General features: G+C 39.8%; 3 protein-coding genes across 3 annotated transcripts; 2 read left to right on the top strand and 1 right to left on the bottom strand.

Annotated features, from left to right (window-relative positions):
* The first annotated feature begins 1,711 nt into the window (after positions 1–1,711).
* Positions 1,712–13,889, top strand: ppm1la (protein phosphatase, Mg2+/Mn2+ dependent, 1La). The gene is made up of 4 exons (XM_086072813.1): positions 1,712–2,374; positions 5,526–5,700; positions 8,164–8,325; positions 9,529–13,889. The coding sequence occupies exons 1-4, from the start codon at positions 1,976–1,978 to the stop codon at positions 9,882–9,884; spliced, it is 1,092 nt and encodes a 363-aa protein (XP_085928939.1). The 5' UTR covers positions 1,712–1,975; the 3' UTR covers positions 9,885–13,889.
* A 5,294-nt stretch (positions 13,890–19,183) lies between these two features.
* Positions 19,184–20,733, top strand: arl14 (ADP-ribosylation factor-like 14). Its single transcript, XM_086072827.1, has one exon. It carries the CDS (start codon positions 19,297–19,299, stop codon positions 19,909–19,911), a length of 615 nt encoding a protein of 204 aa, XP_085928953.1. The 5' UTR covers positions 19,184–19,296; the 3' UTR covers positions 19,912–20,733.
* A 987-nt stretch (positions 20,734–21,720) lies between these two features.
* LOC147180487 (putative membrane protein C3orf80 homolog) lies at positions 21,721–22,832 on the bottom strand. The gene is made up of 2 exons (XM_086085387.1): positions 22,419–22,832; positions 21,721–21,729 (listed from the first exon to the last, which is right to left on the bottom strand). The coding sequence occupies exons 1-2, from the start codon at positions 22,830–22,832 to the stop codon at positions 21,721–21,723; spliced, it is 423 nt and encodes a 140-aa protein (XP_085941513.1).
* Positions 22,833–24,389: the final 1,557 nt, after the last annotated feature.

Here is a 24,389-nt window from a genome sequence, read left to right as displayed (position 1 = left end):
AGGGTGTCAAATATTGCATTTTTAATATTCGTAATAAGTCAGGATGGTGTCCTTTTTAAAAAAAAAAAAAAACTATTTGTTTGTTTCTGCAATTGGAAACTAAGAACAATGTGCCCTCTAGTGGAAACCATAACAGAGCGTACTGTAAAAAAAATTTAAACGGTTGCCAATAATCCAAGGCGATATAAAGGTCAGGGGTCACAACTTTCTAAAGATGAGAGCGACTTCTTGGCTACTGGTTAATGCAAAGGGCTACCAGTCACACATTTGCTCAACTTACATGTAATAATGTGATTATGATTTAAGCTATTATTAATAGTTCATGATACTGATTATTGTGATTACTCACAATAATTAGGAAACAGATCAATATGCAAAACTTATTTTCTATAATTCTCTGCTAATGCTAGTTTTTAAATAATTACGTCTATAATATTCCTAGGAAATTACAATTTCCTATTTTTTAGAACTGGCCTGCAGGTTACTCAAGTTGTGGACCTCTCATATAGACAAACAATGGACTGGTCAGCAGTCAATTAGGGAACATTTAGACAAACAATGAACCAGTCGCCATCAATCACAGTGGTCATAAAAGCCAACACTGGATAGTGTCCCCAGTCAACAAAGGGCCACACATCTGGAAAAGAAAAAATCACACTCGACCTCACAAACTAGAGTGTATAAAGGCCTCGCAACTTCATCATGCTACAATAAATTCAACTTCAACCATTGAAAACAACTATCAGACACAGGAAGCTGTTTGAAAAGCAATACTGTCACCTAGTGGTAATTCCTAGGTATGGCTGGCTGCTTCACAGTTGTGAGGTTTGCATCTCGCCAAGAGCAACAAGACAGAACTGGCAAGGACATTGACAAAACCTATTACCTTTGAATGGAAACGAAACAGGTGGCTCATTGCTTTGGTCTCGTCCTCCAGTGACTTTTTTTTTTTACGATGGCCCGCTAGCACAACTCCAGTATCTGATATTGAATAATGACAGAACAGGGGACAGTAACAATTTTTTTTTAAATGCATTATTTAAAAAAATATACGACTTTTAATGTAAAAAAAAAAAAAAAGAAGACGTGCAGTTTAATAACATATTACAAATGCAATCTTGAACATACCACTTTTTTTAATCGCTAAAATATGACTTTTCTCACATCCAACTAAGTATTCTTGAAAATATTTGTATCTATTTTTGTTTTTACTTTATTCATGATATATGACTTTACTCTCGAAAACAGGACTGTTGATCTAAAAAAATATATACATTTTGAAAATAATTAATTTTTTTAACTTGAAAATATATTTTTATAATACAAATTAGACTTTAGTCATGTAATATTTTGTCCTAGTCCAAAAAATATGCATTTTCATTCATGAAATTATAAAATTTAATTATTGTAACATGCACAACACATCACGTCAGCCCGAAAGCGACAACTTGCTGTGTTGCAACTGCGCTTTTACAATCACGTGACGTTAAGCATCAAGGTAAACACTCGAATGTCGCAACCGCTGTGGATTTTCAAAACAAAAGCATATTATCAAACCCGTGGTTTACTTCCGTAATAGTTTTACCTTGTACAAAGTGATGCGTTTATGCGCGTGTTTTAATGCCGAACTGTTTCGAAGTGAAACGTAAAATGCGGGTCCGCCGTAGCCGAAAGGGAGGAAGGCTGTTCCTCTTCCTCCCCCCGCCCCCCGCGTCGCTCTCCTCGGGGTGGGTCTATCCACCAGCAACATCCGCGTCCGCCTCGTGAGATGGACCGCGAGACATCGGGCTCAGTTCGGTAGTCGTTTCGCTGCTGATTTAAAGCCGAAGCGAATGAGGGTGGCCCCGTCGCCTGTTTCATACCCGCCCGGCGTGCGGTAGTCGCGGCCGCACAAGCTCCGTCAGGCCTCGGAGGCGACGGTGGTGCGTTCAATGTCCCCCGTTGATGGAGTGAACCGTGCTCTGGGCGGCGTGTGATGATAGGAGACACGATGACGCTCTTGTCTCTTCTGGGTCGGATCATGCGCTATTTTCTCCTCAGGCCGGAGACGTTGTTCCTGCTGTGCATCAGCCTGGCGCTATGGAGCTACTTCTTCCACACGGACGAGGTGAAGACCATCGTCAAGTCGAGTCGCGACGCCGTGAAGATGGTGAAGGGCAAAGTGGCCGAGATGATGCACAACGACCGGCTGGGAGGCCTCAGCGTGCTGGACGCGGAGTTCTCCAAGACCTGGGAGTTCAAGAGCGACAACGTAGCCGTGTACTCCATACAAGGCAGAAGGGACCACATGGAGGACCGCTACGAGGTGCTCACAGACATCGCCAACAAGAGCCACCCGTCCATCTTCGGCATCTTTGACGGCCACGGCGGGGAGGTAAGCGGCGCGGGCCTCCCTGTTGCACCTGAATGCGTCATTCTGGACGCCAAAATACACGAGCAGCATCACTCGATGCAGAGAGGCCACACAGGAAATGCCTGTGTGTTATGATATTAGATAGTAGGTGCAGTGATGTGAAAGTGGGCATTAATTATCTTATTAGTAGCAGTAGCATTAACTATACGTTTAAAACAGAGAAGTTTCCATTCTTACTACTGCTTTGTGTTTCTTTGTGTGCACCCCCCCCCCCCCCCCCCCTTACTCGCTGCTGGGGCCATCACAAAGAAAGCGCATGTGTGTGTTTTTTTGGTCGTCTTCCCACTCATTGTGTCGTCAAGGGTCAGTGGATTTCATGTCATCAGTCTGAGCATTCTCCCCACATAAGTCCCAATATACAGTAGTGCCTTGAGATACAAGTTTAATTTGCTCAATGAACACGCACAAAACTCAAAACCATCTCAAATCATTTTGCATTGAAATGAATGGAAATGAGCCTACTCCTGCAAAAAAAATAAAATAAAAAGGAAAATAGTGCTCTATAATATTATACATTAAAAACATAGCCTAACAACTAGGGGTGTTAAAAAAAAATCAATTTGACAATATATCCCAATATTCCAGCGCGCAATTTTCGAATCAATTCAATATATGGCCGAATCGATGTTTAAACATAAATTATTTTATGCAAATATTCAACAAAACATCTTACTTAGAGTTAAGGGTCACACTTTAATCATGGAAGAATGTTGTATTAATGGAACATAAATATAACTGCTGTGTGAATAGGTGGATGTGAGGCTTTGTAAAGCGCTTTAGCTAAACAACGCTATATAAATAGCAGTCCATTCCATTCTATTAAGCCTTGATATTTCATTTCAGTGCCGTTCAAACATGAAACAGACTGCAACCTGTTTGTTAAATACGGTGGCTCAATTATAAGCCTGAAGTTTTAGATAAATAAATACATTTTCATACAAATCTTTCAGTGTACAAGTAAAAAAAAACACAATAATCAATTCATAGATTCATATCGGGATTAATCGGTATTGAATCGAATCGCCAGGTACTAGACAATTCACACCCCTACTAACAACATATTCAAATTGATTGAGTGCATGACGATTCAATGCAATCCGATTCAGAGCTGCTCCTTCTTGTGTGCCCGCCTTGGCCACAAGGAGGCAGTAAGATGCAGTCATGCAGGCAAACAAATAAGAATACTACTTCTGCTACAGTAAGGGATTCAATAAGATGCTGAAATTGTCTTCTTTTTTTTTAGTTGACAAAGAATAACCCTTGCTTCTAAAAACCGCTACTATCGATGCTAACCGTTAGCATGTCAATGGCGTTTTGCAGTGTTTATTAGCATGAAGCGAAGCAGGCATTGTTATGTTTGAAAGGTAACAAACTGGGAGTGGCATAAAACAACTTAAGTTGACGTTGTGCTATTATACTGAGCACAACTGTGTTTTCTATTGTTTGGTGAGATTTGGTGAGAAATTTCCAAACTGTTGGCACAATCATTTTGAAGCTTAAGGATTTAATTTCCTCAGGAATTTTCTGCGGATGAAAAAAACGTAATTGAACATTTTTTTAATGCGGTCCTCCTGCTGCAGGGCCACCGCAGAACTCGACACCCTCTCCTTCCATATCTTGTATCCGTCTTTCATTTCCTGTCGCTCTTGGCAGTTTGACTGCAAGTTGGAGACTGTAAATGTACATTTACTCAACGGGACGTTTTTGGTTTTCTTTTCTTGTGCACTTTCCTTCCTGTCTTTGACTTCTTCTTTATTTTCATTCTACGTTATATTTGATTTCTTGGGGTTATTGGACCACACGTTTATTGGGTTTCTCTGACAAGGTGCTGCTCTTGAAGACGGCAGTTAGAGTAATCTCAGATGGCAGATATGCAGGTAATTATCAAACATGGATGGACAATGGATAGAAACTTAGTAATGTGGTTCAGGCTACCCCCCCCCCCCCTCCCAAAAAAAAAAAACATTAACACTCACTACACATAACTAACCTTTTAACATCAACATCAAAGTTACAAAAGCCAAATAAAGCTAAAATAAAGCAAAACTGCTGACTTTATGAAGATGCCTGTCAGGCACATAATAAGCATAAATTATTATTATTATTATTATTATTATTATCTACTTTAGTAAGAATTTTGTAAGGGCCAATTCTTCTGTTTACATGTAGGTCACAAAGTTGACCTTTAGGTGTCACTATTGCATCAGGTGAACGCCTATTAATAATAATAATAATGCATCGGATTTACGGAGGAAGTGCTCACCATTTTGCTAAATTTTTGTTAAACTTGTCATTAAAAACGACTTATTTCAAAAACCTGATCAAGCTTGTCAAACATTGCCTGTCTATTCATCCTCAGTGTCATTCATTTGAAATTAGCCACTACAGATTTCATTTAAATATATTGCACATGAAGTTAAATAAAATTGGACCTACAAATTTTTTTTGCTAGCTAACAGTTCTAAATGTATTGTATTTCAAAGTGAAATACCATCAAATGTACTATACGCCATTAAAGAAAATGTTTAAGCCACATGACATAATTTAAAGTCCGAATAGTTACTATAATTTGGACTACAGTTTGAGAATCTAGTGTAAAATACATATATATATATATATATATATATATATATATATATATATATATATATATATATATATATATATATATATATATATATATATATATATATATATAAAAATAAAAAAAATTATAGAGTAAAACATTTTTTAAAATTTATTACAGCACATCCTACCATAATGTGATGCAGAGCTTCCCCTGTTAAAAAACACACACACTCATTTGCATCCAAACTATAAAAATAAAATAAAAATAAAACATAATTCTGGATATATTATGATTATCAAGATTTTCCATAATCTTACCAAGCAAAATGATGGAGAAAGCAAGAGCAGGGCAAACATGATGGAGCTTGCGTAATAATTCATCAGGAGTGCTCAATATAAGTGACTGTAAAATTAAATTAAAAAATTGGTCTATCTTATCCAAAACTTCAGAAGTGGAAAAAAAAAAAAGGGGCTGGAAAGTTAAACAATCTGCTTTGTGTTCACTCCTCCTTTTATCCCCATCATCCCCGCCCCTTTCCACAAGGCCGCAGCAGACTACGTGAAAGCTCACCTGTCCGAAGCCTTGAGGCAGCAGCTGCAGGCGTTGGAGCGAGAAAGGAAGGAAAGCGCCCCGTCGTACGCCGGCATCCTGGAGCAGCGCATCCTGAACGTGGACCGAGAGATACTGGACAAGCTGTCGGCCAATCACGATGAAGCGGGTCAGTGTACAGGAAGCTGTTTGCACTTGAAGGGAGGAAGCGGATCCTCAATAACTTTAAATGATGACGTGACTGTGAAACAAGGTTCATGCGGTTTTCTTGGAAGTCGTTTCTTAACTCATTCACTGCCATTGACGGCTATAGACGTCAAAAATTCATTTGAACTATTTCTATTAGATTAACTTTTTTTTTTTCACTTTTGTTAACAAGAGTATGAAAACCTAGATTTTTTTTGGGGGGGGGGGCATTTAGAAAAGTGTTTTGAGTTACAAGTATGGCCACGGAACATAACTCATTCTCTGCCATTGACGTAAAAAAATCATTTGAACTATTTCTATTTGTTTTTTCCCCACTTTTGTGAACAAGAGTATGAAAACCTAGAAATTATGTTTTATTGTACATTTAGAACAGATATAAAATTTGTGATTAATCGTGAGTTAACTAGTGAAGGCATGCGATTAATTACGATGACAAATTTTAATCGCCTGACGCCCCTAATTTTTAATAGTTTCTTTTTAAAAATATTTTTTTCAAGAAAAAAAGATTATTAAAAATTATTACATACATATATACATTTTTAATTGTAATTAATCGCATGACTTTACTAGTTAACTCACGATTAATAACAAATTTGATATCTGTTCTATGTGCAATAAAAAAAAATCTAGATTTTCATACTCTTGTTAACAAAAGTGGGGAAAAAATGTTAAACTAATTAGTTCAAATCAATTTTTGACGTCTGTAGGCGTCAATGGCAGTGAATGACTTAACACACGTATAGGGCATTCAACAAAACTAATAGTTAATAAATAACAAAATACTGGAGGACACTTGATTCCTAACACATCACTAAAGGCACTCAGCAAATAATTGTACATTATGGAAAAAATAAGAAAGGGAAACTAGTATTTACAGCTTGAACATAGTGAGGCATTGTGGGAGACTTCAACTTCACATTCCCGTCGGGGAAAATGACATCATTGTTGTTGTGTCACGTTTTCAGCACGTTGACTACTCGCGTGTGTCAATGCTATGCTACATAAACAGCAATGGAGGAAAGAGACATTCACGTTTTCAAGATGGAAATGCAGTCACTATTTTGAGAAATGTTAAGGTTTGTTGCACACTCGTTGCTGCTGACAAAGTGTTTTCTAGCTTCAATAATACTATTTAAAAAAAATCACAGCGCAGTATGCATTCTAGCTTAAAAAGGAAATGTGAATTCTAGAAAGATTTACAAAAAATAAATAAAAACAAGTAGCCTATTTATGTTAATTGCAATCCAGAAAAGTATTATATAAAAATAAAAATAATCTTGACAATATGTTCTATGCAGCCCCACTAGTATTCTGGTTAATATTGCGTTTGTGGATTATGAGTTAAGCAGCAAAATAAAGCGTTTTTTGGTTTGTTTTTTGTTTTAAAGTAATTTCAGAAGGCGGCCATTTAGCCACTTGCAGGTGAGCTGTCGTTGCCTGAGTCCTGAGCAACTGTGATGTCATCTTCAGTCAACAGCAAGTGGCAAAATGGCCGCCCCCTGAGATGGATAAAACTGGCTGGATTTTGCTGCATAGCTCATATTCCACAAATGTAATATTAATGAGAAAGTCATGTTTAAACTAGTGAGGTCACATATAACATATTATTGTCAAGAAATGTTTACGGTTGACTTCCCCTTTAAATAAAAATAATTATGCCCAAAAAGTTGTCTTTATTTTATTTTTAATAACATTGAACTTCATTCCCAGATGTCATTGTTTTGAAATTGTACTTTTACTTCCTTTGTAAGTGGCAAAACCGGGTCTAATTTTCATTCTATTAATGTCGCTCAAATTGTAATATAACTTAGTTACCTATAAAATCAAGTAATCAGCAAAGTAACTAAGTTACTTTTTCAAAGTAACTGTGGCAACACTGGTGTGCAGTATATGGCACGTAGACGCAATCACACACATACACCACTGCCATCTGCACGCACGCATTCACTTAGCTCACCTTTTTAGCCAACACGAATCCGTGCATCCAACAAAACCTGATGCAGCTCTGCTTACCTTTTGGCTTCGGCATGATAGCAGGAGTGTCCCCCCCGCGGGCGATACGGGTATTTCTGCATGACTGAGTGTTTCGGACAGTATAATCTGGCCGCCGCTTGAAAATGGCTCCAGATCTTCACCCTGACCAGTTGTCGGACAACTTCCTGAAAAAAGTAAAGTCAGGGTTCTTAGCATTGCTGGAAGGCAAAACATTCAATTCAAGAAAGTAATTACTACAACAACAAAAAAACACTGTAAAAAGTATGGTAGGCAGGTAAATGGCAATGAAAAGAAACAATATTGGGATCTTTTAAATCCGCAAGTTTGACTTTAGAATTTATGTATACAGCTTAAATGTATTTCCACTGCTAAACAATTCACATTATTTGCTTCCGATGATTTATGTCCTTTTCAAAATGGTCTTGTCCAGGAACAACGTGTCTGGTGGCGCTACTTTCAGACAGAGAATTGACGGTAGCCAACGTCGGCGACTCCCGCGGCGTCCTGTGCGACAAAGACGGCAACGCCGTCGCACTATCACACGACCACAAACCGTATCAGCTCAAAGAGCGCAAGAGGATCAAGAGGGCGGGTAAGATAAGAATACGAAAACTATTCGAATGAGGACAAGTGATGAATGTGCCGTCTCAATCGGTGGTCGCCAGCGCGTACCGAGACATGGCACATTTTGGACGTGAGAAGAATTCCAAATATTCGAAAACCAATGATGAGTTTGTCTCATTTTACTCACCAATTTACTTTTGTTTTTGTACTTGTTTAGTTGAACACAAATCTATTACTCTGTGATATGAATGGCAACACTGGTTAGTTGTTCCTTCTGACATCTAGTGGAAGAACATGTCATTGTCAGGGCCGTTTCTAGCTTCATGGTGGCCCTAGGCAAGATGCTGTTCGAGGGGGGGGCTAGTTTGCCAAACTACAATGAAAAGATTCCTAACCCTTTAGATGGTCTCCTAAGATACCACTTTCTATTAGACTTTATGAACAAAACAGACTACAGTTAAAATAAAATAAAATATTTTTACATCAATAAATAAAACAGCTTTTGAGTGTTTAGACAAACGTTTAATTTAAATAAAATACAACAAAAAAAAACTCAATTTTTAAGTGCAACAAGAAAAACAAACTAACTTAAAATAATTCCTTAGGTTATCAAGTAAATAAACCATGAGTGAATATTCCTATTTTTTTTTAATGACAGTAATACAGAATATTAAAATTATTCTGTTTTATATTAAAAATTGTGATGTACAGTGTCTTTTTAAAGCTTGCACCCAATTACAAATGTGTCACTTTTAAGCATTTTCTACAACAATTTACATATTTTAGGAAGGTTACCATCTATAAATAAATGCCAGAGGCTAGCGAGCTGGCTAGCAAAACAAATAAACTTGCTAAAATTAAAATAAAATGGAGTTTCGCCTCCAGCTATCCATCACCAACAAGTGCCATCTTTTCTCCTTTGACCGTTTTTTTTTCAGTTTTCTTTTTCTTCTTTTTCTTTTTGATGCCATTAACGGTGTCTGTTTTGTTCAGTACTCTCGCTAACAGGAAAGGTAGATGGGTAGATGTCAATCATTCTCGCATCTTAAGAAACTCTTAATTACTCACATCTCAAAGTCACTACTGTATATAGGAATTTCCAGCGGCACACCTGATTTATGATCTCTTAACTTCACCCGTTTCTGAACCAAAAGTCTTGTGGCAAACATTTGCAGCACTTGGACGCCCCCTCCTGGCCTATTCTGACACAGCATGTTTCACCCTTCCACAGGAGGCTTCATAAGTTTCAACGGTTCCTGGAGAGTTCAGGGAATTCTGGCCATGTCCCGCTCTCTCGGCGACTACCCACTAAAGAACCTCAACGTGGTCATCCCTGACCCGGACATCATGACGTTCGACCTGGACAAACTGCAGCCGGAGTTCATGATCCTGGCGTCCGACGGCCTGTGGGACGCCTTCAGCAACGAGGAGGCGGTGCGCTTTGTCCGCGAACGGCTGGACGAGCCGCACTTTGGCGCCAAAAGTATCGTCCTGCAGTCCTTCTACCGCGGTTGCCCAGACAACATCACCGTCATGGTGGTCAAGTTCAAAAGCGGGGCGGGAGGGAGCAGCAAGGCGGGGGAGTAAGTCAAGTGGATTGTATGTGATTTTCACCCATCGTGTACAATACTGCAGGAGGACAGAGACCAGCACGAGCGTACAACTGGATGAATCAAAACGCACCAAATTAAGACAAGAGAATCGAAATACCATGAAATATTGCCTACAAAAAAAAAAAAAGTACCAGCATGTATCATTCAAGTACTACAGTTTACTGTACCCGATTGGTTCAACCCTACAGAAGCTTCTTGGGAAGAGGCTAAGGTTAGTGCCTCATTGTAATCTACGGGAAAACTCCGACCTTCTTGCTGCATTGTATAAATGTCCCCATTTACCAGATTTTCTCAAATAGTGGCATCTGCTCTAATAAACGCCTCGCCCCAGTTAAACGTGAACAGCCCTCTGCACACCCCTGGCTTGTTTTCTTTAGGGTAGCGGGTGAGCTGGAACCAATCTTTGCTGACTTTGTTTCGGGTGAGAGGACACCGGATTGCTAACGCTAGTCAACAGCGAATTTTAAATCAGAGATGGTGCAATATGTCACTTAACATTTTTTGCACTGATTTATAAAATGTCTTCTTTTTTTCCCTACCACATGTTTTTGAGATATTTTCATTGTTTGTTTTGCTGGCAAAATACGGATTTAAGGATTTTTATGACGTGTTGCCATTTATTGCTATGCTGCTGAACCTAAACCTCTAATTCATAAATATTACTAAATATTAGGGTTGTTAGAAAAAAATCGATTCGTCAGTATAAATTATTACTCTGAATGCTAAAAGCATTCATTCATATGTTATTATGTTTATGTTTATTATATGTTTATTCCGCCATTTTCCGTTCTTCAACTACTTCTACAATTCTCAACAGATTCAAACCATTCTAACTTCAACGTGTTCCAAAAATTCATGCTTGGTGGGCTATTATTTTTCTCATTCCTAACTTTCACCGTTTTTCCACAGTTCAACATTTTTCACCCACAAAAAATCCCATTCATTTTGAATGATACATTAAAAAATTCACTCCCATTCGAAATTCAAACTGTTCAGCTCATTCAATTCACCTTGGGATCAATCTTCAGCGCTCCCCCCATTCTCACATTTTTCCACGAAATATTGCATATTTTTACCAACAAAATATTTTTCCTATTCAAAATTCAAAGGTTCACTTCTTTCAATTTGCCTTACCATTCAATCTGATACATTTCACCCATGCAAAATCTTTCCGCGTTCCACATAATTCTATATTTTTGACCCACAAATTCCCCATTCATTTCCAATGACACACTCAACAATTCCTTCCCATTCAACATTCAAAATGTTAGATCATTCAGTTCACCTTGGGAATGATTCTCAACATTCCCACATACCAAAAATGTCACACTTTTAACTCACATATTGCACATTTTCATCAATTATCATTTCCCCTAATTCCATACAATTAAATATCATTCAATAGCATTCCACATCATTCAATGCACGCATTTGCACCACTACCTATCAAGAGCATTCTAAATTCTTCAATGTCATTTAATATCATTCTAAATCATGCAATACAATTTGACATAATTCCATATTTTTCAACAATATTCGCCCTTATTCAGTATGATCCCATGTTTCTATATTTTTTCATTTAGCATTTCAGCAATCACACGCAATTTCTCTAGAAATTACATCATGTAGTTATTATTAACTTATTCACTGCCATTGACGTCTATAAACGTAAAAAAAATCATTTTTAACTATTTCTATTAGTTTAAATTTTTTCCCACTTTTGTTAACAAGAGTATGAAAACCTAGACATTTTTTTAATAATCTTTTTTTGTTGAAAAAAAATAACTTATTAAAAATTAGGGGCGTCAATAATTAACTCACGATTAATCAAAAATGTTCTGTTTTAAATGTACAAAACATTTTTTTCTAAGTTTTCATACTCTTGTTAACAAAAGTGGGAAAAAATGTTAAACTAATAGAAATAGTTCAAAATATTTTTTGACGTCTATAGCCGTCAATGGCAGTGAATGGGTTAAGAAAGCTTAATGTGCTAGAGGAAAAAAGGAGGGCAAAGTTAGAATCAGTGCAAAAAATAATAATCTTGAAAAGTTTACTTGCGTCTCTGATTCTGATTCAAATTCATTGGCCAATGTGGTCAAAAGACAGACAACCCGTTTTCACACTCCCATCTATGGACAATTCTTGAATTCATCTAACAGGCATGTCTTTTAAACTTGTGAGGAAGCCAGATTGTCCAGAAGTATGCAATTGTGCTGAGATTCAAACTCGGGACCTTCTTGACAAATGGCCAGACATGCTAATCGCTAGTCCACCCAGCTACCATTGCAGAACATTCCAAAGAAATTGACCTTATTTAAAATTTGAGAATTAGGAAAAAAAATATCTATTCGCTGACAAGAAGAGAGTGCCTCACTGGAAAAACAATGTTAGCAAGTAGCTCTCCAGAATGATTTTAAAGTGGATTTCAGGACTAACATAATTGAGCCCAGAAAGTGATACGCAATGGAGATGTCCCCGTTCAGTGACTAATGGGAGGATGTAATGCTATCCAGCCATGCATTTTCTATAGCACTTGTCCTCATTGGGTTTATGAATCTGCCGGGACCTCTCCCAGCTGACGTTGGGCGAGACGTGGGGTAAGCGTCTGAACCGTTTGCCAGCTAACCGCAGGGCACGTAATAAATAAAATAACCATTCACACTTACAGTATGGGCGATTTAGAGTCTTCAATTAACCCAAGAAGCATGTTTGAAGGATGTAAAAACATGGGGAGGACATACATATTTGTAATGCAGTACTGTATGTACCATAAAAAAAATCATATAATGATGAATCTGCATATGTAAATTGATCTCCCTAAAAGATGCCTAGTATGCAACAGTTGAGTAAAATATCCTCTGGGCACTATATGAGGAAAATACAGTTTGATCTTAACATTGCAGATCAGGCTCCCAAAATTATGACTAGAATCGTATTCAACTTCATTGTGCAGTGGTGCCTTGGGATACGAGTTGAATTTGTTCCGTGACCATGCTTGTAACTCAAAACATCTTTCCCCACTGAAATGAACGGAAAAGCAAAAATTGGAGGGAATGTAGAGGGAACTGAAAAACAAAAGTGTAAGGAAAAATAGCACGGTGTAATATACTTTATGAAAAGCATATCATTAAATAGAATGTAAAGAATCGGTTGACCAAAAAAAAAAAAAATCCATTCAATGGAGATTGTGCATGCCTTGGCCACCCGGAGGCAGTACAATACAGACACGAATATGCATGCATTAAAAATAATAATAATAAATCAACCCAACAGCAGCTCATATCCCGAAAAACTCACAAGTCGGGTATCTCAAGTCACCACTGTACTATTTAAATGCACTTTTAGTTGCTGGCATTCTTAATCACTTCCTCTTATGAAGCAAGAGGATTTGACCGGATAGTACCTGATGCGGTTTATTAGCGGTCCTTTCTGTACACGTCTCCGAAGCTCATGGACAAAAGTAGTCAGTGGCAGCTGCCATGAGAATCTGAAAGATGAGGCATAGTGTCGCACTACACGACGCGTACAGTGAGACGTAACGCGAGTGGCCCCTCGAGCAATATGACCAGTGTTGTCAGCGGCAATATGTTTCAAGCAAAAGCTATGGTAAACCATGACTCATCACTATATTCCTTGAAATGCATTTTGTGTTCTCGCTGGGATATAGTCACATATTGTACAAGTTGAACAGTACTCCGCAAACTTAAAAAAAAAAAAAAAGCTTTTTTTTAACATTTAAATTTTGCTCTAAATTTAAAGGTTTTTCCTTTAAAAAGTTTCCATGCAAAATCCAACAAAATTCCCTTGAAAGGTGGCTTCTTTGTGAAAGAAGTCAAAGCGTTTTATTTGATTTTCAACTTACCTTATATGCCTTATTTATTGAGTTTTTGTCGTCGAGCAGATTGGCAAATCTGTGTACTGTATATTCATCTTGTTTTTGTTCTTATGTTTTACAATAAAATACATACTCATCACTTCACTCTGGACATTTTCATTTTAACTGGTCAGGGGAACAATATGACACGTGGACCACATGAGAATTTTTTTTCCAATCAAATTTTTACATTTTAAGATAAATTCATACTGTTCGGACTTTAAAGTGTTATCCTTACTGCCAAAATGTTTTCAAACAATTTTGCAAACTAAAAAACAAAAATTACGATTTTTATTTCCCTGCTCTTTAATTTCTAAAATGTTTTGACCAATACGAACAGTTCCAACTTGACTTATTCTTACCACAGAATTTATTCAAAATAAAAACTTCAGAGTTTGTTTTTGTTGTAACATGCTAGCGCAGCTACCGCAGCTAGCATAGCTAGCGCGGTCGGGCAACTAGCTAACTTGCCGAGATTCTTCACCTCAAATTCACAATTGATAAATGTACATAGCAACCAATAAAAGCCGAAAGTACAGAAGACGTACGTCTTGCTTACACATGTAACGTTAGAGGAAACTGGGGGGGGGTGACATTCATCAATAGCAAAATAATATTCAATGTAAACAATAAAAACACAGCCGAGTCTGCTGGGAAGTTGACCTAACATGAGGAGCGGGCTCGCGATCCCGTGACGTCAGTGAATACTACGTATAGTCAGGTTGCTATCGAGCTATATGTTAGGATTTAAGTTTTTCTCCTTCACAAAAGGTACCTGATCACAGAGCACAATGTGAAATCTATTCAATCTACTTTTGTATATTCTGCACTCAGGATGCCGTCTTGCTATATGCTAGCATACCAACTGTTGGAATTTGAGCTATTCCCTTTGAGTCCAAAGATTAAAATAGCTCCACAAGGCAAGCCCAGCCCGCCGTAAATCTTTCACAAAAAGTCACTTATAGATTTGCAACAGGTAGCAGAAACTTTTACAATTTCCATGGGAATTTTTCTTAAGGCTGCTACTGCTTTAGCGTAGGGTAGTGAATGAATTACATTGCGTACGCATTATGTTGCAGTCGTAGAAATTAAACTGGCCCACAGTAGTATTACAATGGTACGACGGCGTATTAGTGCCACGTATAAAAAAAATATTTTTTTGAGGACGCGGGCAATATTCAGAGAAAAAAACATGCAAATTTGCCACTTTATAAAGTGGCAAATTTGGGAGTAAAAATAAATAGATCTGAAACTTAATGAGAAATACACGTAGCTTAGCTATAGTCTAATGTGAGGATTCGTTGGTGGTTAATGGGACACTGTTTATAAAATAAAAAAGCAGGATGGAGACTGAGTCATTCTTAATTAAACTTTACTTGTTATACATGGCAGCTAGAGGAACAACACTCTCTGATCCCCTATCAGCTGACTAAAACACTAACCAATCAGAAGCTAGCATACTTCAGGTAAATGACGGAGAACAACAGACTTAGCTACTTGTACAAAAAAAATACCAAAATGTATGAATGTGTAAATAATAATTCTGGAAACATAAATGTACAAGCAAATATACATTTTAACAAATTAACTTAAATGCTTGATCGTCAGGGTGTACCCAACGCTTCAAAGAGCTAATGCTTGATGATATGGTTAAAGCCATTTCTATCTCCTTATTTGAAATCCTGACCGAAAAGGCACAAACATCCGAGTAGTATGCTACATGTATTTCTTGTAAGTTCCTGAGTTTTTTTCTCGCAAATCTGCCACTTTATAAACTCTCAAATTTGTGAGTTTTTTTCTCCCCGCCGTCTAAAAAAATATATATTTATACGTTAGGGGTGGCAATCTTTGAATGTCTCACGATTTGATTACGATTTTTGGGTGCACGATTCGATTCAGAGTCAATTTTTGCTTAGGGACGATTTTCGATTCAAAATGATTTGATTGACAATGATTTTTGCTTCAATTTATAGATGTTCAAGGAATCTTAATGATCTACTCCAGTCTGACTCGCTAATGCTAATTAGTGCGCTACTCGCGGCACTTTTATCACTCAAAAGAACGGCTCCACGCTGCAAAAAAAAAAAAAAACTCTTATTGGAATAACTTGAGCGTGACTTTTTCCTTCTACTCTCTAATGTGGCTACAAATGAACAGCGTATCAGACCGCGTGGAACCACACTGCCCCTAAGTGGCCAAATCGGGTACAACACGAACAGCGCTCCAAATAAAAGGCACACACAAACAAAGGGAAGACAGTATAAAATAATTTAAATAAAATTGATTTTGGGACATTTAAAATCGATTCTGAATCGCGATTCTTATGAGAATCGATTTTTTGGCACACCCCTATTATACGTGGCCCAAATACGGCGTTGTACAATAGCGCTTCCAGAAGGTCAAATTGGACTTTCATTAGGAGGACTGTAATTCCATCAACAGTGGTGACATCACCAGCGCGATGACTCTTCCTGGCTGCCAGTAAACAACGTCAACACGGCACACGGCAGTGAAACCCAACTCCTCTTACATCAATGTACGACGCTGCACGTCCAAGTGATGGCCTGCGCCAGGTGCACACACTCAGAATAGTCTGGAGCAGACCGCAAGTGTCTGGTGACCACAAAACCCACTGACTGCTTAACGGGAACACTCTAATAAACACAACAGAGACGGACGGGTTGAACGCGGTATATATTAGAGAGAAACTTCTGAAAGTTGGAGAAGTTTGCATCAAAAATGGGTCAGCAAGGTTCCAAATCTCCACCAGAGGCACGCGTGATTTTCCAGCGTTTTGCCGCGGTGGATTTGTCTCACAAGCTCGACGCGGGTTCTCCTCAAGGCCAGGTCGTAAGCATCCAGAGGCCGGTCAGCCGGCAGTGCGGGCAGCGGCTGCCGCCGGAGAGGCCCGCGGGACGCTCACCTCGGAGCCACGGCCACCGGGACGCCGCAGGGCTGGTGTACGTCATGGACAACCCGACCGGCGGCGTGTGGGTGAAGCAGAGAGAGCAATGGACGAGAACTTGACCCCGGGTGCAGCACGAAAGGAATTATCAAGCGAGGAATAACACAAATCCAAATGTGTTGGGCCTTTTGGATTTGGCGCTCCCAACGCACGCCGATCTGCGGCCTTTTACGTGGAGCAGGTCCATGATGGTGGTCACCTGGTCCGCCTTGGAATTTGATTGGATGGATGACTTTTATTGATTGAGTCACTTGACACATCCATATGGTCAACGTTGGACTTCATTGACGAGAACGTGAGCCCAAGAGACAAAGAAGTGGGCTATCGGATGGAAAAAAATAAATAATTTTGTTTATATGCAAAGCGAGCTGTGTTTTTGGGAACCAATAATACAGGACTGTATTCTTTACATGCGTGGCATCTATACAAGTGTAATGGGCTCAAATTAAAGAGGACATTTATTGTATTTATTCATTTTTTGTGGCATCTTCACTTGGTTATATAAATGTACTTTGTTGTATGATGGTGACGAGTATGTGTGTTCGCTGAGGTTGATATTATGGTTAAGGAATAGCATGTTCAGAATGTCTCCGGCAAAAGATTTAATTAGCCACATTTTAAATGTCATTTTCTTTCCACAAGTAACTTGACTTTGCTTTGTTTTGTGGATGTGAAGTATTCATAAAATGTAATCTGTGGTTCACCGGGTTTTTTTTTTAAATATATATTTTTTAATACAGTTGAATGAGCCAACGTGTTCTAAATAGTGGTGTGTTCCAGGGCGTGGGAATTTCCTTTCTGGTCACATGTCACTACATGCCTATTTAGCCTGTTTTGAATCTGGTCATAAGTCAAACGAGTCAAGGCATTTACGATGACTTCTGTACAATCAGGTTATACTTCTTCTAAGTTGCTTAATGTGTTCACTTGTTTCTTTTGTTACACAAAGCAATACGGGAGTAGACATTTTATTGTACTGCGATGTCTCTTGACGTGTTTATTCAACAATAAACCTCCTGTTTATATTTTTAGACACTGCGTGGCTGACGATACAGTGATTGTTTTTGTATTCGTTGCCTACCGCTTTTATGATACGATTGAGCTATTATGTTAAGTTCAGTGGTGTCCAAACTACGGCTCGGGGGGCATTTACGGCCTGTGGTCCATTTTCAGCAGCCATCGACACACATTAAAAATGGCTGTTTTTATTGATTTATTTTAAATAGCTGAAAGCGGGCAGAATAAGAGTAAATAAAATGGTTTGTATGCTACAGAACTTTCACAAAGATGCAAATAAATTAGTCGGAAAAGGGTGGCGTGCCCTCTCCGGGTCGGGGAGGAGATCCTGCCCCAAGTGGAGGAGTTCAAGTATCTTGGGGTCTTGTTCACGAGTGGGGGCAGGTTAGAGCGGGAGATCGACAAGCAAATCGGTGCGGCGTCTGCAGTGATGCGGACTCTGCATCGGTCTGTGTTGATGCCCGAGCCAGTTGAGGTGGCCCGGGCATCTGATTCGGATGCCTCCTGGACGCCTCCCTGGAGAGGTGTTCCGGACATGTCCCACCGGCGGGAGGCCCCGGGGACGATCCAGGACACGCTGGAGAGACTATGTCACTATGATAGTGACTACACAGTAAATTCTGTAGAGTAAACTTGACTCTATTTAAAGTAAATTTGACTATTTTGAGTGGGACCAAATAGACTTGGTTTTAGAGTAATATTTACACTTGGAAGAGAGTAAAATAAAAGAATTGATACAAAAAAAATAAAGTCACTGAAGGTTTGAGAAACCTTAAGGTTGGGAAACGGCCGCAGTACCACCTGAGCTACGCCACTTCTACTGTTTGCTTATGAAGATTCCGGCTGACACGAGAGATATACTTACGACAGTAACACACAGCAGGAGCTCTGTTGCTCAGGGCGTTGATTGGCTGTCTCCGAAGCTGAAGGGCGTGAGTTTGTTCCTCAACCCTTGAGTGACTTTTACTTATTTATTTTTTACTCTTCCAAGTGGAAATATTATTCTAAAACTGATTCTATTTGGTCCCGCTCTAAGTAGTGTGAATAAAAACTGTTGCAATTTCCTTGACTGCAAGTAAGAGAGATATAGATATAGATATAGAGATAGAATTGCCCCCCTCGTAGCCAAGGCACAAACACAAGTAGCAGCACAATGTAATGAATCATGAACTCATGATGCACAAACTGTTTTGTACTTAACATCCTATTTAATTGTATTATTACTGTGTGTTTTATGAGGATCTGGCACAGATTGGCATTTTCATGTCTTTCGATGTGGAAAGATGATTTAAGATATGGTCATGGTAAGACTAAAACTCAAAACCCAATGGCACCACCTTCTCCTCCGTGGTGTACACACGGTTTGAACATTGACCAGCATCCTTTGTACCTTGTCAGCTAATAGTTGATCTATTAATGTCATTAAGTCAGGAACGGAAGGAAATGACGTTTGAGCAGGAACACACCTTAAACCACATTTCAGCAGGTAAAAAGAAGAAACCGTACCTTGTCTGTACCTGTATGACCTGAATGGGGCAGCGGGGCTCCACGCAACCCGAGGCCCGGGTCCTCCTCCTGGGTCTGGACAACGCGGGCAAGTCGACCCTCCTGTACAAGCTGAAGCACAACACGACCGTCGGCACGGTGCCCACCATCGGCTTCAACGTGGAAATGTTGAACGTGAAAAAGAAAAAGAAGAACTTAGCCCTGACCGTGTGGGACGTGGGCGGCCAGGCGGAAATGCGCCGCCACTGGCGGAGCTTCCACCAGGACACGGCGGCCATCGTCTTCGTGGTGGACAGCGCCGACCGGGCCAGGGCGGCGGAGGCGAGGCGGGAAATGGAGCGCACCCTGAAGAGCGAGCAGCTGCGCGGGCGCCCGCTCGTCGTGCTCGCCAACAAGCAGGACGTGGACGGCGCTATGAACGTGAGCGAAATCAACGAGGACTTCAACCTGCGGAGGGTTTGCGGCGACAGGGAATGGTACGTCCTGCCGTGCTCCGCGTCCACCGGCGTCGGCCTGGAAGAGGCTCTCAAGAGGGTCGCTCACATAGTCAAACTGCCGTCGGATTCGTCGTCCGCCGCGGTGAAGGAGAACTTTAAGGACACGGTGAATTATATCAAAGCTAAGTCTGTCAGGCGTTGAATGGCGATTTGGACCTTTTTTTCCCCTTTTTCAAAAACACTTGACAAACTTGAGAAACACACACACGGTTGAGGTGTGGTTTTGGAAAAGTGAGCAATAGAATACAACTTCCATAATGAAAAAGATTACACCATGTAAGGAAATGGGGCAATGTTTCAAAGAAAACATGTAAATACTGTCATAATACTTAACTAAAATGAACTGAAATCTTAAAAACGTATTTCATTTGGTGATGTTCTCATTATACAATTACACGAGTACACTGACTGAATCTTTATATAAAGTCGTATAAAGAACATTGATACTATCTCCTACATTTCATCTGAATTATGGTTTGGAAAAGCGCAATATTATTTGAATGAATGTAAGCAACTTTGAAAAAAACTCTTGGCCAGGGATGGTGCAACACCGGGGCGAGGAGGGGCTATACAGCCCCGTCAGCCCCAGTTGAACCCCTCCAGCATTTTATTCAAAAAATATATTTATAAATACCCCTTAATGCAAATGTGTCATATCAGTTTTTCAGCAACTTAATTGAGGCAATGTTTTAAACAAACATGTTGGAAACCTTTAATAAAAGGTTTTGAAATCTTAAAATCCTGCATCAATATTTTTGTATGTTACCGTAAAAAAAAAATGCAGATACACTGAACACTACTAATGGACTGCAATTTTGAAATATTCAATCCTGTTAGTATATACATTTCATTTGAATTGTGGTTTGGAAAAGGTATAAGTTATAGTAGTAGGCTTTTTTTGTAAGCAACTTGATTTGAATTGTAGCATTCTGTCAACCACAAAAACTTTGTAGCATTACACTCAAAATGGACTTTAATTCAATCTTATAAACTAACTAGAAAATGCAATTTCTGAATAAATTGCGTGTGAAGGCTGTGAGGCTGAATAAAAACTGAGGAATGATATTGAATGGCATGGAATGATCTAAACAATTTAAAGTTGAAACGGCTTGAATCGGTGAATAAAGGAAGAAATTAGAGCAGAAAAAAAACAAATATGGGGTAAAGTTTGAAGAGTCAGGTACGAAATGGAATAATGTTTGAAGAAACTAGTAGAGAATGAATAAAAAAATCATCCTTAAAGTGTAATGAAAGAGTTAAATGCTTTGAATGTCACAATGAAAAATGTGGAAGTAAATGTGAAATCTCTCATTAAGAATGAGTGACGAAAAGTAGAGTACAAAATGGGGAATTGTGGGTAGGGCGTGAATTTTGGAACTAAAAAAGATGGAAGCGCTCATGGTGTGAATTAGTGGAATATGTTGAAGTTGAAATGAAGTGAATCGGATACAATTTGTGGAAGTAAATGTGAAATTTAAAATCGAACCCTAACCCTAGTAGTAGTACATGTAGTAGTAGTAGTTTCTGTAGTATTAATAGTAGTACACGTATCAGTAATAGGTAGTAGTACATGTAGCAGTAATTGACCAGGGCTGACCTGGCAGAACTTGGGAAGCTTGACTGGACGTGGAGAACTTAGCAGGAACCTGGAGAGCTTAACTGTGAAGAGGACGACCAGACTGAGACGTAGACAACTAGATTGAAACAAAGACGACTTAACTGTGACGAGGCTTAGCTTGATGCGACCGGGACGGGACGGGACGGGACGGGACGGGACGGGACGGGACGGGACGGGACGGGACGGGACGGGACGCACAGACTCCGACACAGGACTTCAATACCTGACGTAGACAATGATCCCACACACCAACTGGACAAACACAACAGACTAAATACACCAACACTAATGAGACACACCTGGGGAACACATTAGGAAGAGTGCATCGATTGGTCAAACACACTGGGAAGGGAACAGGCACACAGGTGGACGTCATCAGGCATAACGAGACAGGGGAAACGCTCAGAAACACGAGACAAACACCAATCACAGAAAGACACAACAAACACACCAAAATAAACATAACCCATACAAAGCCGCAACGTGACAAATAGGGTACAAAATAAGGAATTGTGGTTAAGGCGTGAATTTTGGAACTGAAAGAGTTGGAAGCGCTCATGGCGTGAATTGGTGGAATATATTGAAGTTGGAATGAAGTCAATCGGATGAAAAAATAAGGAAGTAAATGTGAAATGTAGAATCTCCCATTAGGAATGAATGTTGTTTAAAAAAAAAAAGTGATAAAAACAAAGTGCTGGTGCATCTAATAAAGAGGCAAGTTACTACATAAGACGTGCCTTGAAGGGATTCACCTGTGATTTAGAGCACTAAAACAGAGGAAATGCAGAGTTATTAATAGTTTATTCCAGATCTGCTATCAGGTATTGGTGAATTATTCATCAACATTAGCAAAAAGCCATTAAAGTCAGCTACTTATGTAGCATCAACGGTACCTCATGAGGAAGTGTTTTCTTGCTGACCATAATCCTTAGAAGTACATCAAAATGTAATGGCGGTCTTTCTCAACGATATCATTGGACCTTGTGTCAAGTAGTTTGTCCCGCAGACGACCGAGGTTGTCCATACCGTACTGTCTCCTCGTACGTGGGTAGACGCTTGCACTGCTCGTACGAGGGCAGATGAGCCGAGATGCCGCCGTCCCGGAGGCTGTCCGGCGTGGAGCTCTCCACCAGCAGCTCCTGGGAAGCGTTGACGGCCGGGTGTCCGCCGTTGTCCGGGCTGAGCTGTCGGGAGCGGGAACACAGCACGCGCTGGACCAAGTATCCCAAAGCGAAGAGAAGGAGCATGATGAGGACGCCAGAGAGTTTGCGAGTCGCCATGGCGACGTGGTAGTAGTCCCCGTCCTCCAAGGGCTTGCAACAGGCGCTGGCGTTTCCCCGAGGGCAGCATTCCTGGTCGTCCTGGCAAAAAGCGGGTCCGCATTTTTGGCTGGAGTGCGCGGCGAGAACAGAGGACATGGCGAGGATAGCCAGGTGGGAAAACATCGCCGAGTGATCAAATGGGCCGACGGGAGAGGCAGGATGCGTTTGGCGCGGCGAGTCACTGACGCATCATGAAGCGCCTCGCTCTCAGCATGTCCCACTCGCATGTGCCATGCAACGCAAAGAGCACAACACATTTATTATGCACTTAGCCAGATCATTAAAGCTTCTAGCGAATTGCAACCAAAAAGCCTTACGTGCGATTCATTTTTGCTATGAAAGTAAACAGGCGCCCGGGAAATCGACCGTAGCACTGAAAGACAACTCGTGATTTATCACAGGAGGGACAAAACAAGTTTCAGAACCGCAGCCGGCGCTCCAAACACCCCCAGGAACTTTTAATGTAAGAGATGCTTGACCAGAGGTGATGGAGATGCTCATAAAAGTATTTGTGGCAGACACTGAAAGCCCCCCCGTGAATAAAATTTTAAGAGATTAAAAGCTCGTCTACAAAAGCTGTCTTGTGTGGTTGAATGGTCCCTGGTGGGGTGTTGCAGGTTTTGGGAATTAATGCTTAAAGGAAAAATCAACCCCAAAAAATAATCTTGGCAATAGTATGTTCTACGCAGCCCCACTACTCTAAATGTGGTATTCTGGTTAATATTGTGTTAGTGGAATTAACTCACTTGCTCCCAAAGACGTATGAATATACATTCTATTTTAAATATTACCAATGTCCCAAAAACTTATTTATACATTTTTTGTGCAGTTTTTTTTTTATGCTAGAGCATACAGAAGTCTTTGATGCAGCCTCTGAACTGGAGAGAAGGAAGCAATGGTAGTTATTACAAAAACGGCCAGCAGGTGGCAGCAGAGTAAACGAGATCAACCAGGGCCATGTTGCAAAAAGCTCTTTCCCCCACTGTTTTGTGATTTGTGAATAATGATGGAACTTAGCTATATTCGAATTGCTGCAAAACGGAAACAGCTAGAAATACTTTTTTTTCCTGATGAAAGAAGAAACTATTCTTTCTTTTGGTAGGTTCCATGTTTTGATAGCAATAGAACACAATATTCTGTGGGCCTCGCAAAATCTGTCAAAATCCAGTAAGTGTCTGGGAGTGAATGAGTTAAATTTAAGTTAAGAAGCAAAATCCAGCCGTTTTTATCCATCACGGGGTGCGGCCATTTTGCCACTTGTTGCCGAGTGGAAATGACATCACAGTTGCTCAGGTAACAACCAATCACAGGCCAACTTCAGAAAACAGATGAGCTGCGATTGGTCTTTGCCTGCACCCCGAGTAGCTGTGATGTCATCTTCAGTCGACAGTAAGTGGCAAAATGGCCGCCCCCTGAGAATGGATAAAAACGGATTTTACTGCACAAGTCATATTCCACAAATGTAATATCAGAATGTCATGTTTAGACTAGTGAGGTCACACACAATATATTGCCAAGAAATGTTTAACCCTTCGGACCCATAGATGACTGCAGTGGAAATGACATTTGTGTGTCTTAACGCATAATTTGGATGATGTCAACACTTCTGGCTCATGATTGCATCCTAGCTAACCAATTATAAATCGCAAGTTGATTTTCATGATGTTCATGTTAAAAACT

Source organism: Leptonotus elevatus, chromosome 1 (genome assembly GCF_054856555.1).
Source record: "Leptonotus elevatus isolate MCC_2025b chromosome 1, RoL_Lele_1.0, whole genome shotgun sequence".
Taxonomy (NCBI): domain Eukaryota; kingdom Metazoa; phylum Chordata; class Actinopteri; order Syngnathiformes; family Syngnathidae; genus Leptonotus; species Leptonotus elevatus.
The sequence above is the reverse complement of the archived record's forward strand: the minus strand, read 5'-3'. Positions and strand labels throughout refer to the sequence as shown.